This window comes from Equus asinus, chromosome 17 (genome assembly GCF_041296235.1).
Source record: "Equus asinus isolate D_3611 breed Donkey chromosome 17, EquAss-T2T_v2, whole genome shotgun sequence".
Lineage (NCBI taxonomy): Eukaryota > Metazoa > Chordata > Mammalia > Perissodactyla > Equidae > Equus > Equus asinus.
Window position 1 is genome coordinate 12,960,803 of NC_091806.1, and position 15,735 is coordinate 12,976,537.

The following is a 15,735-nucleotide window of genomic DNA, read 5'->3' on the forward strand; positions in this document are numbered from 1 at the left end:
GAGCTATATGACTATCTTTTCACCAATAACAAAGTGTCTTGATCACTGTAGCCTGAGAATTAATTCTTCCAACATTGTCTTTCTTTTTTAAATTGCTATGGCTATTCTATATCCTTTGATTTTCGATATAAATTTTAGAATCAGTTTGTCAATTCCGATAAAAAAGCCTGCTGTGATTATGACTGGGATTGCACTGAATCTATAGATTGAATTGAGGACAATTCATATCTTAACAATATTGAATCCCCTGATCCATGAACATAATATATCACTTTATTTCTTTAACCTCTCTCAACAATATCTTGTTGTTTTCATATATATCTTTTGCCCACTTTAGCCCTAATATTCCATATTTTATGCTATTGTATATAAGTATTTTTTTAATTTAAATTTCCAATTGTGTGCAGCTGGTATTTAGAAATACAACTGATCTTTGTGTGTTCGCCTGTATCATATAACATTGCTGAATTCATTTCTTGGTTCTAGCATCTTTTTGTAGGTGGAGAGTACTTAGGATGTTGTAGATAGACAGTCAAGTCATAAACATAAGAAGACAGCTTTCTGTCTTCCTTTCCAACATGCATGTTATTTCTTTTTCTTGCTGTATAAAACTGGTTGAGAACTCCAGTCTAATGCTTAATAGAAGTAGTGAGGGCCGACATCCTTGCTTGCTCCTGACCTTTGGAGAAAAGCATTCAGCCTTTCCGACATTAAATATTATATAAGTTGTAGATTTTTTCATAAATGAGCTTTTATCAGGATAAGAAAGTTTCTTGCTATTCCTAGCTTCTGAGAGATTTTGTCATGAATAGATGCTAGCTTTTGTCAAATCCTTTTTTCTTCATCTACTGAGATAATCATATGGTTTTTTTTCTTCAGTCTGTTAAAACGGTGAATTACACTGAACTCTAAACACTAAACCAATCTTGCAGTCCTACAAAAATCCCACTTGCAAGTGAGATATTATCCTTTATATATACTGAGGATTCAGTTTGCCAAAAATCTGCTACAACTGAGAAATTAAAACTCTGTAAAGCACTAAAATCCCGGAACATACAAAAAAGGTCAATATACATATGAATACCTAACCAGAAGTAATAATTCTAAATAATGTCACATAAATTATAAATATAATTCAACTGAGACATCAGAAGAAAGAACCACTGATAATAACAAACTGCAATAACAGGAAGCAATAGGTTCAAAAAGTTTCATGTACAAACTGTAATGATTGAAGGAGTTTTTCTTAATTTCTCTGGAGGTATGAGGGGTTGTCAGGTGATCTTAGTTCCCTTTTAAAAACGGCTTGTTTATCAGCCTGACATTTTATAGCCCAACGATTATAGCTTAAAAAGCTAGTTATAAATCAAATTATATTCCCACTGGCTTGTATTATAAATGTTTCATATGGTTACAGTAAAAGTAGTTTTCAAAATTATACACTAAAAGAAAACTATAGTTTAATAATGTATCATTACTACTAACAATAGGTCACACAAAGTTCAAGACTTTACTGAAACCTAAAATTTTAACTTCTATATCTTTGAGACTAGTTCCCTATAGGGCTACAAATTCTTTAATGACAAGACCAGAAAAGCCCTATACTCAAGCATACTATCTCCATAAGCAATTTTTTTCCACTAAGTATGAACTTCTGCATGCAAATCAAGTCTTATCTTTTTAAAAGCTAATATAAACAATATAATAACAGACAAGAGTTGACATCTGGTACTTACTATGTACCAGGCGCTTCTATGCCCTTTATGTGTTTTATCTCATCTGATTCTCACAGTAACTCTATAAAATAACTGCTGTTGTTACTTACACTTTTCAGATAAGCAAACTGAACAAAGACAGATCACGTAACTTGCTCTAGGTTCACAGCCAGAACCTAGACAATCTGGCCCTGTGTCTGAGCTCTCACATTATATTGCCTAACAACATTAACTTACAAAATATAAGTTATACATTTGTACTGCAAAGACAGCCAGTGCAAAACTAATCTTCTCAAGGGCTTATCTACACAAACAATAGAAAACCTTTTTGATTTCTACACAAGTTTTCAGCAGACAATTGAGGAAAGACCTTGAATTGTAAATTGTAACCTATAAAGTTTACCGAAATTTGACAACTCAAAAGGAAGGAAAAAAGCAATTACTAAAGTGAGATTAATGGGTTGACCTTCAAGTTTGACACTGTTTCACACTTGACGGGGCAAGTGCTCCTAAAACAAGCACAGATAATACAGGAAGACCATATCATACATGCTCTGCTTAAAAATCTTTTTGTATTTTACCTTTTGGTTTTGGGGTAAATCTTGAGCATGTGATGGAGGCTTATAATTCAGGACTAATCTTCTAAATTCCAAAAGATTGAATAACGACTGAAAAAGAACAACAATTTAAGATAACTAAGGGAAAATTCTATTAACAAAACCATAAAAATATGACGGGTCTTAGAGATTTGTTTTTGACAATTATACTGCTTATACACAGAACAGATGCAATTAGCATAAGACTATTTTCTCTCCAAGAAAAAGTCAAATTTCTTATACCTTAACATACTATTCTTGATCATTAACAATATTTATTGTGTTGCAAAGCAGAAAAGTATACATGGACAATGCAAAAATAAAACCCCACACCATATTATATTACTAAAGCTTTCCTTATATTACTACGTGCTTAACAGTTTCCTCAAAATAGAAGATAAACAAATGTAAAGTCTACAACTTTTCAGACACGTTATGTTCACTATGAGTTATCTAGACGTAGCAATTCTACAAGGATATAGCACAAATAAACTTATAATAATTTAAATTTATTTAATAATATTATTATTATATATTATATTATAATATATTATATTATTTATTATAATATTATTATTATATATTATATTATAATATATTATATTATTTATTATAATATATTATTTATTATATTATCTGTTATAATATAATGATAATTTATTTTATAAATAATTCTAATTCATTTAAAATAAACAAATTTATTTATAAATAAATAAATCAGATGCTCAGTGATAGCACAGCAAAGAAATTACATATTATCTCTGTGCTCAAGGAGACACACAACCTAGAAGGAGACACACATATAATTATAGCAATAGAAATATGATTCCAAGATACTCTAATTCAGATCATACAGAGCATAACGAGAGCATATGAAAGACGTCCGTGGGAAGGTTTCCTGGAGCTGTTTTTTAAACTATAACTTATAATCCATTAATGTTATCACGATGAACATGTTTAAAACATGAAATAAAATGCAATGGAAAACATCAGAACATATCATACACTGTAAATTCACCACAGGATACTGTTTGTAAAATTTTTCTTGTATAGATTTTATATACATGTGTACATGTAAAGTGTTTTACAACGTAGACTGTCTTCCTTTCTGAGAATCACAGTTGATAAAGTTTGAAAATCACTGGACAGGAGGCAATGATGTATTAAATCTTAGTAAAGATGGGTTAGCCAACTTGACTAACACATAGATAAAGGTGGCACTACAAATAAAAACAAAGTTTTGTTTAGTAGGTGGGTGTTTGGAAAATTGGCCTAGTATATACAAGAAAAAGAGTCAGATATAGATATATAGATATAGATGTGGATTAAAGGCCTAAATATGAAAGGTAAAACCATAAAGCTGATAACAGGAACTGTAGGAAAATATTTTGGTTATCTTGCGATCTGGAAGTATTTCTTAATGCAACAATATGAACATGAGATAATTCATTTATTTATTCATTTAGCAAATATTTATGGAGCACTCACTACATGGCCAGACACAAGGAAGACAGGCAAAAGAGAATAAAATATATTAAGTCTGCCCTGATCACAATCTTGTGATTACAAGTTAAAACAATGAGTATAGATGTTATAAATCAGAAAAAATGTGAATACAATAATAGTAGACCAAGCTCAGAACCCTAGGGAAAAAGAATCATTTAAAAGCCAGAGGAACGATGAGAAAGACAAAATAAGAATAGTAAGGGAAATGGAGAGTATGAGATCACAGAAGAAAAAGGAGTAGAGAAACCAAGGGCTTTCACATATAGCTGTGTATCAGAATAACAGTGGAGCTTTAAAAGGAACCTGTGTCAACAAAGACACAAAGTACCACAGAAGATTCTGAAGCACATCAAAGAATACCGGCAAATTTTAAGAAGGACAAGATGAGCATTACTCTCAAAGGTTGCCACATTCCAGTAAAGTAAGGGCAGGAAAAACAACCTTTGGATTTGTCAATTAGAAAACCATCTCTTCAGTAGAATGGGAGAAGAACAGCAGTAATAAGTACTGAAGAAATGAGATATAAGTAAGGGGGGCAAAGTATGGGCTGTTCTTATGAGGAATTTAAATTGGAAAGAGAATATGGACAAATTAGGAGAATCCCAGTCCTATTTCTGTGCTCTGAGTTCCCGCTGGAGAACATTTTCCTGCTTCCTGATCACCCAGTAGAATTTCATCTGGTGTAGGTCTGCTGGTGGTGAATTATTTCACCATCTGCTAAAATGAAAATTGTTTTTACTTCATTTTTGTAATATTTTTGCTAGTTCTAGAATTCTATATGGCCAGTTAGTATTTCCAGCACTTTAAAGATCGCATTTCTGTTGAGAAGTCAGCTGTTAGATTTATTTTTGCTCCTTCATAGAGGTGATATATATCTTTTCCAACTGGCTACTTTTAGGATTTTCTCTTTGTCTATAGTTTTTTCCATTTTATTATGATATGCCTTGTCACAGTATTCTTTATGTCCATACTACTTGATTCCTATTCCTTCCTGAATCTGTAGCTCAATCTCTTTCATTAGGTTTTGAACACTCTCAGTCATTTCTTCAAATATTACTTTTGCCCTATTCTCTTTTTACTCTCCCTTGAACCACACATACACTATGTTAGTACTATTCACCATGTTAAAAATCTCTTATATGCTCTTATCTGCATTTCATGGCTTTAATCTGAAAATGTTCTTCAGACCAACTGTCTAGCTAATTCTCTCTTCAGCTGTTTCTAATATGCTGCTATAATTCATCCATTGATTTTGTGACTTTGTTATATTTTTCAGTTCTAAAATTTCTATTTTTTTTAATAGTTTTTAGTTTTCTATCAAAATTCTCAATCTGAAACAAACACACACATAGATAAGGAGAAAAGCGGATGGGGGCAGGCAAAATGGGTAAAGGGGCACATGTGAATGGTGATGGATAAAAACTAGACTATTGGTGGTGAGCACAATGCAATCTATACAAAAACTGAAATATAATAATGTACACCTGAAATTTACACAATGTTAAAAGCCAGTTAGACCTCAATAAAAAAAAAATCCTCATTCTGGTTTTTAATTCGTTGAGCATATTAATAGTTATATCAATTCAATTTTCAGGTTTTCCTGTAGGCATATTTCTATTGCCCATTATTTTCTATTAATTTTTAGACACATCTTATTTGCTGATATGACTGATTACAGCTGATGTGAGTGCTAGACATTATACACGACGAACTGGAGAAAATTCAATGATGATATTATCTTCCAAAAGAATTTACATTTGCTTCTGGCAGGAAGCAAGAGTGAGGCCATTTGCAATCCAAGATCAATTTCATCCAATCAATTCTGAGATGAAGGTGGAATTCAGAAACTATAAAGCACGCTTTATTTTCGGGTCTCAGTTAATCCTAGGTTCTAGCCCTTTATAATTCTAACTGAAAGTCTGAGGTGTTTACTAGGGCTCTAAATCTGTGCAAAACTTTGCTTAGTTTCCCAGCCATTCAGAACTATTTCTGGAATTGCCTCGAGAATAAAATCAGCCCAAAATGTGAAGCTTACTCTCTGAACATCTTGTTTTCTCAAAGCTTAGCCTCAAAATTATTCACTGCTTTAGGGTTATGTGATGTCTTCAAAAAGCTGTTTTTGTTTTCGTTTTGTTTTGTTTTGCAGTCCAGGAAAATATGATCAAGAAGCTGGTCTAGAACAACCTAACAACTTATCACCCGAAGTAGAACTTGTGACCATCACACAAATCATAGAGATTAACTTTTTTAAGTCCAAAACACTCTGCACTCTAAATCACAGTCATAATAGTAGTGGTCAACATATTCCTCCAAAAGGGGTGGGAAAGGGTAAATATCACTACTGCCTAAATTGTGTTTATGATTGATGCACACTGAAAACAAGTATCCTTTCATTCAGTCTAAAGCTAAAATGTGAATTCTGAAGAGCACTTGCTGAAATGGACCTTGGCTAAACTCCTGCTAACAGCAGAGAGCTATGAGAGATGAGAATTCAAACAATTTGTGGAAAACAAAAAGAATAATGACAAGAGAGCAAAGGAAGGTATCAACTGTCTGTAATGGAGGATACCAAGGAGAAGCAAGATAAATTCTCCTTGGTAGATTTAAAAAAAAATGAAATGGTACCACGTAAGTTTCAAGGTAAGGTAGGGACTAAACGTAGATGGCCTGATTACAAGATGAAAGTCTGGATACAGAGCAATTAAGTCCCTCTGTCCTTCCCAGACCCAGAAGATCAGACAACTACTCCCTCCGTGCGTGGGATACAGAAAGTTTAGTCTTTGGATATAACTGAACTTAAGTGACTGAGGTTCAGGAAAATCAGTCGCAGTGTGTGCCATGGTAGGAGAGGGCATGAGATTCTGGGCTACACACAGGAGGATTAAGTAAAAACTCGCCAACTGAGCCCCAATCGACCCTTCCCGGATCCCCTTTCTCTAGACCTGCTTCTGGAAAGCCAGCAACAGTGCTTAAAACAAAAAGAATCACAATCCAGTCTGGATTTGAGGCAGGGCAATCTTCTGTGGGAAAGTACTCCCCCAACCCCCCTAAAAATGGATCTAATATGTTCGAGCAAATAAAACATATTATTGATAAGACCATAACAGAGATGTTGGAGCATATAGAAAGTTTTAAGAACAAGTATATAGAAAACAGAAAGGAAAAATAATGGCAATTGACAATTCCAGGAAAACAAAAGATTTCAAAGGGGTAGTCGTAGTAAATCAGTGTAATATGTAAAGTCACAGAAAACATCAACACTACTGACTATTTTTAACTTGTAATATAAGTTATGTTGGGAGATGAAAGGAAAGGCAATTCTAGGTAGCTGAAATGAAAGAGCTAAATCCTCATTCTTCTCAGCAGGAAGGCATGTCATTTAGAAAAATGAGATAGGAGAAACAGCTGGAAGTGGCTGTAGTTGCCTTTAAGGAGTATGAGATAGGGAGGATTGAGGCTGATTACTGTTGTTTTTCACTGTAAGCCTTTTATTGCTATGGGGTTTTGGTTTTCTGTTTGAACTATGTACTTACGTTCTTTGATGAAGATTAAAGAGATAAGAGCAAGTCATGTGAATAAACATGTTAAATGATATCCTGAGATTTTTTGAAAACTTGCCACATCTTTTCAATCCCATACAGCATTAGGGTGATAGAAGCAATTAAAGTCTTCAATTCCACCATAAATAATATATGGTCCTTTTTGGTTCATTCACTCACTCATTCAATAATTACTTAAAAGGCTCCTCCAATGTGTCAGACACTGTACTGTATACTGGTATAGAACAATAACCTAGAAGATATGTTCTCTGCCCTCAGGATGCTTGTATTTTAGTCAACCTGTAGTTACATGATTTATGAGTAGGGTGACCATATCCTTCATTATCCAAGGATGAAAGAGGGCTTTATGACTAATTAATAGGCACTAGTGGATCTACAAGAGGAATAAACTGGACTGTACCAGGCAAACTGAGAAGCATGAGCACCTTACTTCTGAGCATCTCAGAAGCATCCAAATAGGAAAGGTGCTAAGGATCATCCTGAGAATCTACGGATTACACTCCAAACTAGAGAGAGAGGAGAATACATACCTCTAAATAACTACCTCATTCACGGATACCCTAGTGGAGAAAGTAGCCCCACTTAGTACTTTTTACATAAAAATTCATTTGAACAGGATTAAAACAGTCCTGACTAGATAAGGGGTCGATGCTCAATCTAAAGACAGTCAGGCTAATATTGCTAGCATCCAAAAGACTATTTAAGCTATTCTCTGTAAAATCTTCTCTTTGCCTCTTATAATCCCTTTCTGATACTCTACCACTTTTCTCCCAAATTATCGGTCCCAATAGCTAAAAGAACAAGTACAATAAAGCTCTACCTTTTGTAGCCTACTCCCACTACCTACTCCAAAGTTAGCAGTTTATAATCTCAGTAACCTTCTATAATTGGTAGATATACTTAGAAGGAAAAGAATCCCAGTTGCTTCCTGCAAGTCCTGCCAACTAAGTAAATTCCATCCCTGAGAAATTTTGTAATTGAAACTTTATAGTACATTTACGTCACAGTTTGAACAAGCTCCAACTCACTTTGGAAAATATAATAAAACACTTCCAACACTAATACAGACTTCCTGCCCAACTTTTCTTTCATAAGTGAGAAGTTCCAATTATGATGATAAACTGTTATATCTCAGATTATGTCTATGGAATTAAGGAATAATGTCAGAAAATGAAAAAACAAAAAGTTTTTATTACTAGAGATGAAAATAAAAAACTACTTAAAATAGAATAATTATAGTAAGGAAAAAAAAAAACCACGAAGTGATCTTCAGACAAATTTTTTCCCGTCCACAATTTTCCAAAATTTGACGCTTAACATTTTTTTCCAAATCCCCAAGTCAATATCTTAATAATTCACTATAACTCAAATTTTTTAAGGTTACAGGTTACTTCTCCTAGGTGTCTAAATCTCTCCAAAAGAAAAAATAAGTAATTCCGAAAACCTTATACTTGCCTATGTTAGGAGTGTGGTAAAGCCATGCTACCAGTTAAGTAGCCACTCATCTAAGATAAAACTTAAAAATTAGTAAAATTACTTCAAATTTTGAAAACAAGCGATTTTTCTAGTTCATTCTGCTCTCTACCAAAAAAACACCAAAAATTTGAAATGTAAAGCAAAATCTAAGGTCAGCAAATAACACTTAAGATAGAAATAGATAAACAACTGATTCAAATTTGAATTAAGATATGAGAGGAGTTTAACCTATGAAAATGATAAGTTATGATCCCCATACCTATTAATAGTAATTTAGTTATCATTTCAAACAGGCCTCTTACAATACGCTGTGGAAAAATAAAGAACTCCTCTTCTAACAAACAAATATTGATTATTTCCAAGTACTTTCTTTCTTCTTAAAGTTTTCTAAGAGAAGCGTCTAATCAATGAGCCTCACTTATTGGCCATAATAGTGCAGAGATAGCATCCACTTGTCCAAATAGAGGCAGCGAAGCATATTCATGAACACTCAGATCACAGCCTTCATAGTGAGCTTCATATTTTAAAATGATGTCTAAATTATAAAATTTAGATTGGACAGTGAAATGTAAAACCCCTTACTAATAGTGCAAGTAAAGTAAAGCAAGATAGCCTATCAGGAAGATCGAAGAGACTCTAAGATAGCAAAGAAAATGTTAGATATTGTTGGGATTTAAGTGAATAATTAATGTGCAATCAAGCCTAGGAACAAAGCTATTATTACAGATTTAGGTTAATCCAGGTATTCCTTAATATTTCAATAGCTTGGAAAAGAAATATACATACATACTACATGCTAACTAGTGTTTACCATAGTATATTGAAGAGTGAGGCATAAATCCAGAAAGCTAAAGGAATTCAAATTGCACGGTATCATGTGCCAGAAGCAAAAAAAGTGGGGGAAAAGGTTGAAATTTATTACACTGAAGTGGAAAAAATGGTAAAATTACAAATTAATATCCTACAGAACACAATTAACCTTATAGAAAATGAACTACATAACCAAGTTAGCTGCTTTAATATCACATGAAAATTTACACTGTCATACATACAGGTTTGGAAAGCTACAAATGAAGAGATACTTTTAATATAAAAAGAAGTGGCACAGACATCCAATGATTTTATTATTGATTGATTGATTGATTTTGAGGAAGGTTAGCCCTGAGCTAACTACTGCCAATCCTTCTCTTTTTGCTGAGGAAGGCTGACATCCATGCCCATCTTCTTCTACTTTACATGTGGGACGCCTACCACAGCATGGCTTTTGCCAAGTGGTGCCATGTCTGCACTCGGGATCCAAACCGGCGAAGCCTGGGCCGCCGAGAAGCAGAACATGCGCACTTAACCATTGTGCCACTGGGCCGGCCCCTACATCTAATGATTTAAAAAGTACTCATCAGGAACACTAATTAATAAGCTACAATTCTACTGTATTAGCAAAATAAACATAAATATTAATTTTCCTAAAGGGTTATTATTCATAGATTAAGGAGATTGTTAAGGTTTTGCAATCTAATAACCTTATTAATGTCTAACTGAGAATGGTAAAGAATTATGACAATAGTCATCACATAAAAGAGTAAGAAAAAAAAGAAAAGAAAATTAGTTAAAATTGAGAAGAGGACAGATATCTATGCATACAAAGATTTTTCATTTTAGAATAAGGGGCTCAAAAAACATTCCATTAAGGGCTTCCCAAGTTAGAAGGAACATGTGTTATTCTTGATTCATCAATATTTATTCTTTACATCATTTTCACCTATACATTGAGAATTATCTGCCAATCTATACCCTCCTCAAATGAAATGCTTCCTTGTATTAAAAATAGTATTTAAATGACTATAATTCTATGAATAACACTTTCCATTATATACAAATAAATCTAATCACAAAAAAAGCAGTTCTAATTTCACATCTTGGTTACATCCTTCCCTTAATTTGCAAGACATACAAAAATATTTTCTTTACATTCTGACAACAATTCTTAGCCGGGAAGGAGGAGAAATTAATTCAAAATAATTTCAAATAAAGCACAGATAGTACTCTAGTGTTAAAACTCCATACCGGGAGAAGGAACAGAGTGGGGTGGGGAATACTGCAATCCCCAAACTAGTTTATTAGATAGAAAGGCATATTAAAACTTAGCCTGCAGTTATGTTTCAAGTATACAACTTAAAAGAAACACAACCCCAAGCCAGTTTCTATTGCTATCGTGCCCACCAAATCAGATCTGCAAAAAGACCCTTACCTGAATAACAGCACTAAACCAGCAAGTATTACCCACATTCTTTAGTCCAACAGGAGCTTTGTCCTGCCTTTTTCTATCGTAAGGGTTTCGAGAATCCCTCCAAACCTCCGTAGGTGTCCTCTTCAAACAGGCTTTATTTTCCGCTATGCTGGCTTCAAGAACTCTTAAGCCATGGGGAGAAAATGATGAAAAAAAAAATAAAGTATTAATCTAGTGCCGTACCGTAGGAAATAGCATATCACAAACTAACTATTTTAATTACTTAAGCTCTGGATAACGTATTTGAGGAAGTAATATTTAATGCCAACTTTACTCAAGTAGAGGTTAGCTTTCTTTAAGAATATAGCAGCGGCAATGCCAACAGATCAAGAGACATGCAGTTTTCCTCAGAAAAATGAAATTTCAAACACAAAAAGACAATGTTACATAATATAGAAAGTATGTTAAATTATGTCAACCAATTACAAGTTTAGTACCAGGAATATAGCACCTAGACAAGTTTTCTGAGTAATCACTTTATTAAAGTATATATTTAAAATATAACATAATGACTCGTTTTTATAACAATTACTTTGAGTCATCAAGAAAACATCAAAAACTGGACAAACTACACTTTTACTCCTCTGACCATTAATTTCCTTGCCTATAAAAAATGTTAAATAACGTAAACTCTGGGATTCTTTTCAGTTCTAGATATCTATGACTCTATGACAGTTAAATAAAGGCAGAGAATACTTAGTGTTCACTTCTTCACCCAAAAGTTTGCCTAGCGAAAAATCTAGTGAAACAAATATCTACACGTCAGAATAATAAAAGGCTAACCTCCTGAAAATAAACTCAGCCTACAGAATATCTTAAATATATCTAAACGCAGCAAGAGTAATGCTACTTTGCTCAATGACGTTTTTCTTGCTCTTAAGCAAGAAATTACATGCTGGAAAACTGCCTGCTCAAGACATGTGTTACTTAGTGTTCTAAATAAGCCTTAAGTAATATTCAGGTGTCTTAACCCATTTTATGTTAATTACAAAAACCTCAGCAAGAATGAGTTTTTCCAATTTTTTGGCTTCCTGAGATAATCTCATTCATGCTACATCATCTTTATGCTCAAGATTTTGCCCGACTAGATCAATGTCAAAATAATATAGCTATGTTTCTTAATGATGGGGAAAAAGTGAATTGTTGTATTAGCTCTCACTGCAGTATTTGCAACATGACATTAGACACAATGTAATAGGACTCCAAATCATCATTACTTAAAATAACTTATGTGAAAATACAATAAAGTCTTTCTTTGGGACACAACGAAACCACATACTAAAAGAAAGTAAGTAACAACAACAGTTGTTAAAAATGTAAAGGTCAAAGTAACCTTATATACTTAAAAATAAACAGGTTACACCTCTGTCACTTTTAAGTGTGATCCATCATTAGCAGCAGTATTCTCTGCCCCAAAACTAACTCTCACATGCGCCCTCCACCCCTGGGCTTTTTCTCTTAAACTATTTACTACTAAAGTATACCAGAATTTCTTGGAAGGTGTTTAGGTAGATAAATTGGGTCAGAAGAAAATCAGAATTTATCTAGAACATCCCACTGTGGCCAGAAAGCAAGTTTTCAAGAACCTAAGGGAAGATAAAAAGTCAGAGCCAACTTGAGAGGCTTCCTACTGTTCAACTGCACAGTTCAGGATAATACAAAACAATAGCAATAATACAGTGGATTATGTACAAAGCAACTAGGTTATGCTCAAAAGAGAAAAGTTAACAGTATGCAAAACGTATATGTAACACAAAGACTGCTGTATATAGAAAGGTATATTTAATTTCTTATTGACTTTCACAAACGGGAGTGTTTTCATTTGAAAGTTTTGTTCCTTTTGTAATGCACATGTACATTTAGAAGTTTAAATAAAGGGATCTTATTTGTATCTTGGCAATTCAAGATGAATGAACAAAAACAAGCAATGAGTTCTGGGGGAAGAAGCAACAATACCACAAACAGGAAAGAAGAATTAGTGCCAGAGGTCATACACAAGAGAGAGAAGAGGCATCCGGCAATTGACCAGCACCTGCGGGCATGTACAATCACCATTTAAAAGGAGGATTCTACAACATACTGTAAAAGTATAAACTGGTCAAAAGTCTAGGAAAACTACACTCAATCCTGAATCTCCTGGTGGATAAACCTCTACCATTACATATTTTTAACCTACTATTATAATAAAATACCACTAAGAAATGAACCCTTAATAATGTCAACAGACCAGATCACATCCATCATAACGACCAGGCAATGGGTCACATAGACATTTGTTATAAAAAACATGAGAATACCTAATTTCTACAAAATACACCCAATCTGCAAAAATTAAAATGCATATATGAGTCACACGAAGTAATAACAAAAGGAAATTCAGCCTCAAGACCAGATTGACTTAAACTAGGTCTCATATTGCCCACAAATGTCAACGACCCAACCCAAATCTACAATCCAGACTGCCCTGAGATAATGATATTCTTCTTATTCTAGATCTGGTTAAGATTACTAAAATCCAGGAAGGTTTTTTTTAATGTTTTGATGCAATCAATTCCCTCACCCTCCTTTTCTGCCCCCTCCTACACAGAAAATACACCTCTTGATTTGTATGTTTACACACAAATTTGTACGTTAAACATTACATTAATGGAATGAGCTAACTTACGTCAACTTTTTGGTTCCCTTGCCTAATCTCTCCCCGTAGGACTGGGAGAATGTATGGCCTCAAATGTCCTTCCTAGGACCAAGTAGCTTGCCTGTACTGTTTGTTATACTATTCCTCAAAGCAAGTGGGAAGGGAAAGAAGGTCAAGGATATAAATTGAAGATACCATCTCCCCAGCATTCCTATGTACCCTTTTTTACAGAGGTAAAATTAGGTACAAACTGTAATAACTGTTTGATTAGGACTCAAGAGATACATGCTCATTGCTGCTCAAAGTTACCTAAGATACAAAAATAAAAGAATATCCATTTCCTAAATTATATTTTGTGTGTATATGTGTACATATAATTATTCATATAACTCAATTCTGTCATATGGTAAATATCATTCATTATCACAAAAGTATAGGTGTTCAAGAAATAGGTTTATTATAAATTCCTTAGCCACACCATATGGTGAAATTATGGTACTAAAAGACAGTGGATGAAAGAATGCCATGACTTTGTGATCTCCTTGATTTAGAGCTTACAACTCATTCAGTTTTGTATCACCAGGGACTTACAACATGCTTCAGTGGGTTTCCTCCTACCGCCTCCTCCAGGATCATGAAGGACTTTACAAACACATCTATTACACTGCACCAAAAATATTTATTAATTACTCAGTCTCTCCCATTAGCATGTGGAGGGTAGAAACACACATCTGTTTCTTCGCTAGAGCTTACATGATAAATATAGGGGCTAAACGAGTGTTTAAAGTAAATGGATGATTAAGATGTTAGATGATGCTATACCTCTCTTATTTTTTAGCTAAAGCCCATCTCCAGCTAAATATTACTCTATTCCCAAGCCCTTGACCCCTTCTATAGTCCAGTACTGGTTTAATGAACATAAACTTTCTATAACGCCAATTTCTACATAAGGGTCCCTACCCTGGACTCACCAGACTAAAGCCAGTGATACCAGCCAGGCTTTAAACTAGTAAAGAGTATGCAATAACTATATTCTAGGCATTAAAGCTGCCAGGAGAGAGAGAGAAAAAAAGGAAAAACAAAAAACAATGCAAATCTCAGAGAGCTCAGAAACAGCTCATAACAAAATGCCCAGAGAGGCAACCCCAAAAGCCACAATCAAAAACCAAACCCCCTACACATCACCTGCTTTCTTATCTTCCCAACACTGGTCATGACCATGGCATTCAGCAATAGAAAAAGACGACAAAATGTTTTGTGTCTCTTTTTCTCCCATACTGAATGTTCAGAGAACTTAGGGTAAATGTTCACCTTCCCAGTGAAATTTTATTGCAGTGATTGGGGGGGGGGGGAGGGTTTGCTTGTTTTACTTTGTTTTGTACTGTTATTTAAACCGAATTATAGCAGTAATCTTGAAAACATTCCACTTTAGATTATCTAAGTCCATTTTGGGGAAGCAGCATACTCACTGGAAAACAAGTATTATCATTTAAGCTGTATAGATCATCCAAAAAGAAAAGAAAAAAGCAGGAAGTGAGGGAGAGAAGGAGAGAAAGAGAGTGGAGGGAATCATCTTGTTGACTGCCTTCAAAAAAACCTATTGCGGGACCTGGCCTGGGGCTGAGCGGTTAAGTTCCTGCGCTCCACTTTAGCAGCCCAGGGTTTCGCCAGTTCGGATCCTGGGCAAGGACACGGCACCACTCATCAGGCCATGCTGAGACGGTGTCCCACATGCCACAACTAGAATATACAACCATGCACTAGAGGTTTTGGGGGAAGGAAAAAAAGATTGGCAACAGATGTTGGCACAGGTGCCAGTCTTAAAAGAAAAAAAAAAAAACCTATTGGTATTTTGATTAGATCACACTAAACTCTAAGTCAATTTAAGGAGAACTGATCAGTTTTACAACGTTCGGTCCTCCAATTTGTGAAATAGACTATATTTCCAACCATTACATAT

At 34.3% G+C, this 15,735-nt stretch overlaps 1 protein-coding gene across 8 annotated transcripts in view; it reads right to left on the reverse strand.

Moving 5' to 3' along the window:
- Nucleotides 1–15,735, reverse strand: part of LOC123277871 (ubiquitin carboxyl-terminal hydrolase 25-like) — a 96,037-nt gene that overhangs the window by 65,785 nt on the left and 14,517 nt on the right. For 6 of the 8 annotated variants that reach the window (XM_070487713.1, XM_070487711.1, XM_044749900.2 and 3 more), the window contains exons 3-4: nt 11,102–11,264; nt 2,297–2,383 (exon numbers count right to left, since the gene is read on the reverse strand). In XM_070487713.1, coding sequence (XP_070343814.1) covers nt 2,297–2,383; nt 11,102–11,264 — 250 coding nt within the window. The remainder of the gene's footprint in view (nt 1–2,296; nt 2,384–11,101; nt 11,265–15,735) is intronic. The other 2 variants (XM_070487710.1, XM_070487714.1) reach the window with 1 other exon arrangement.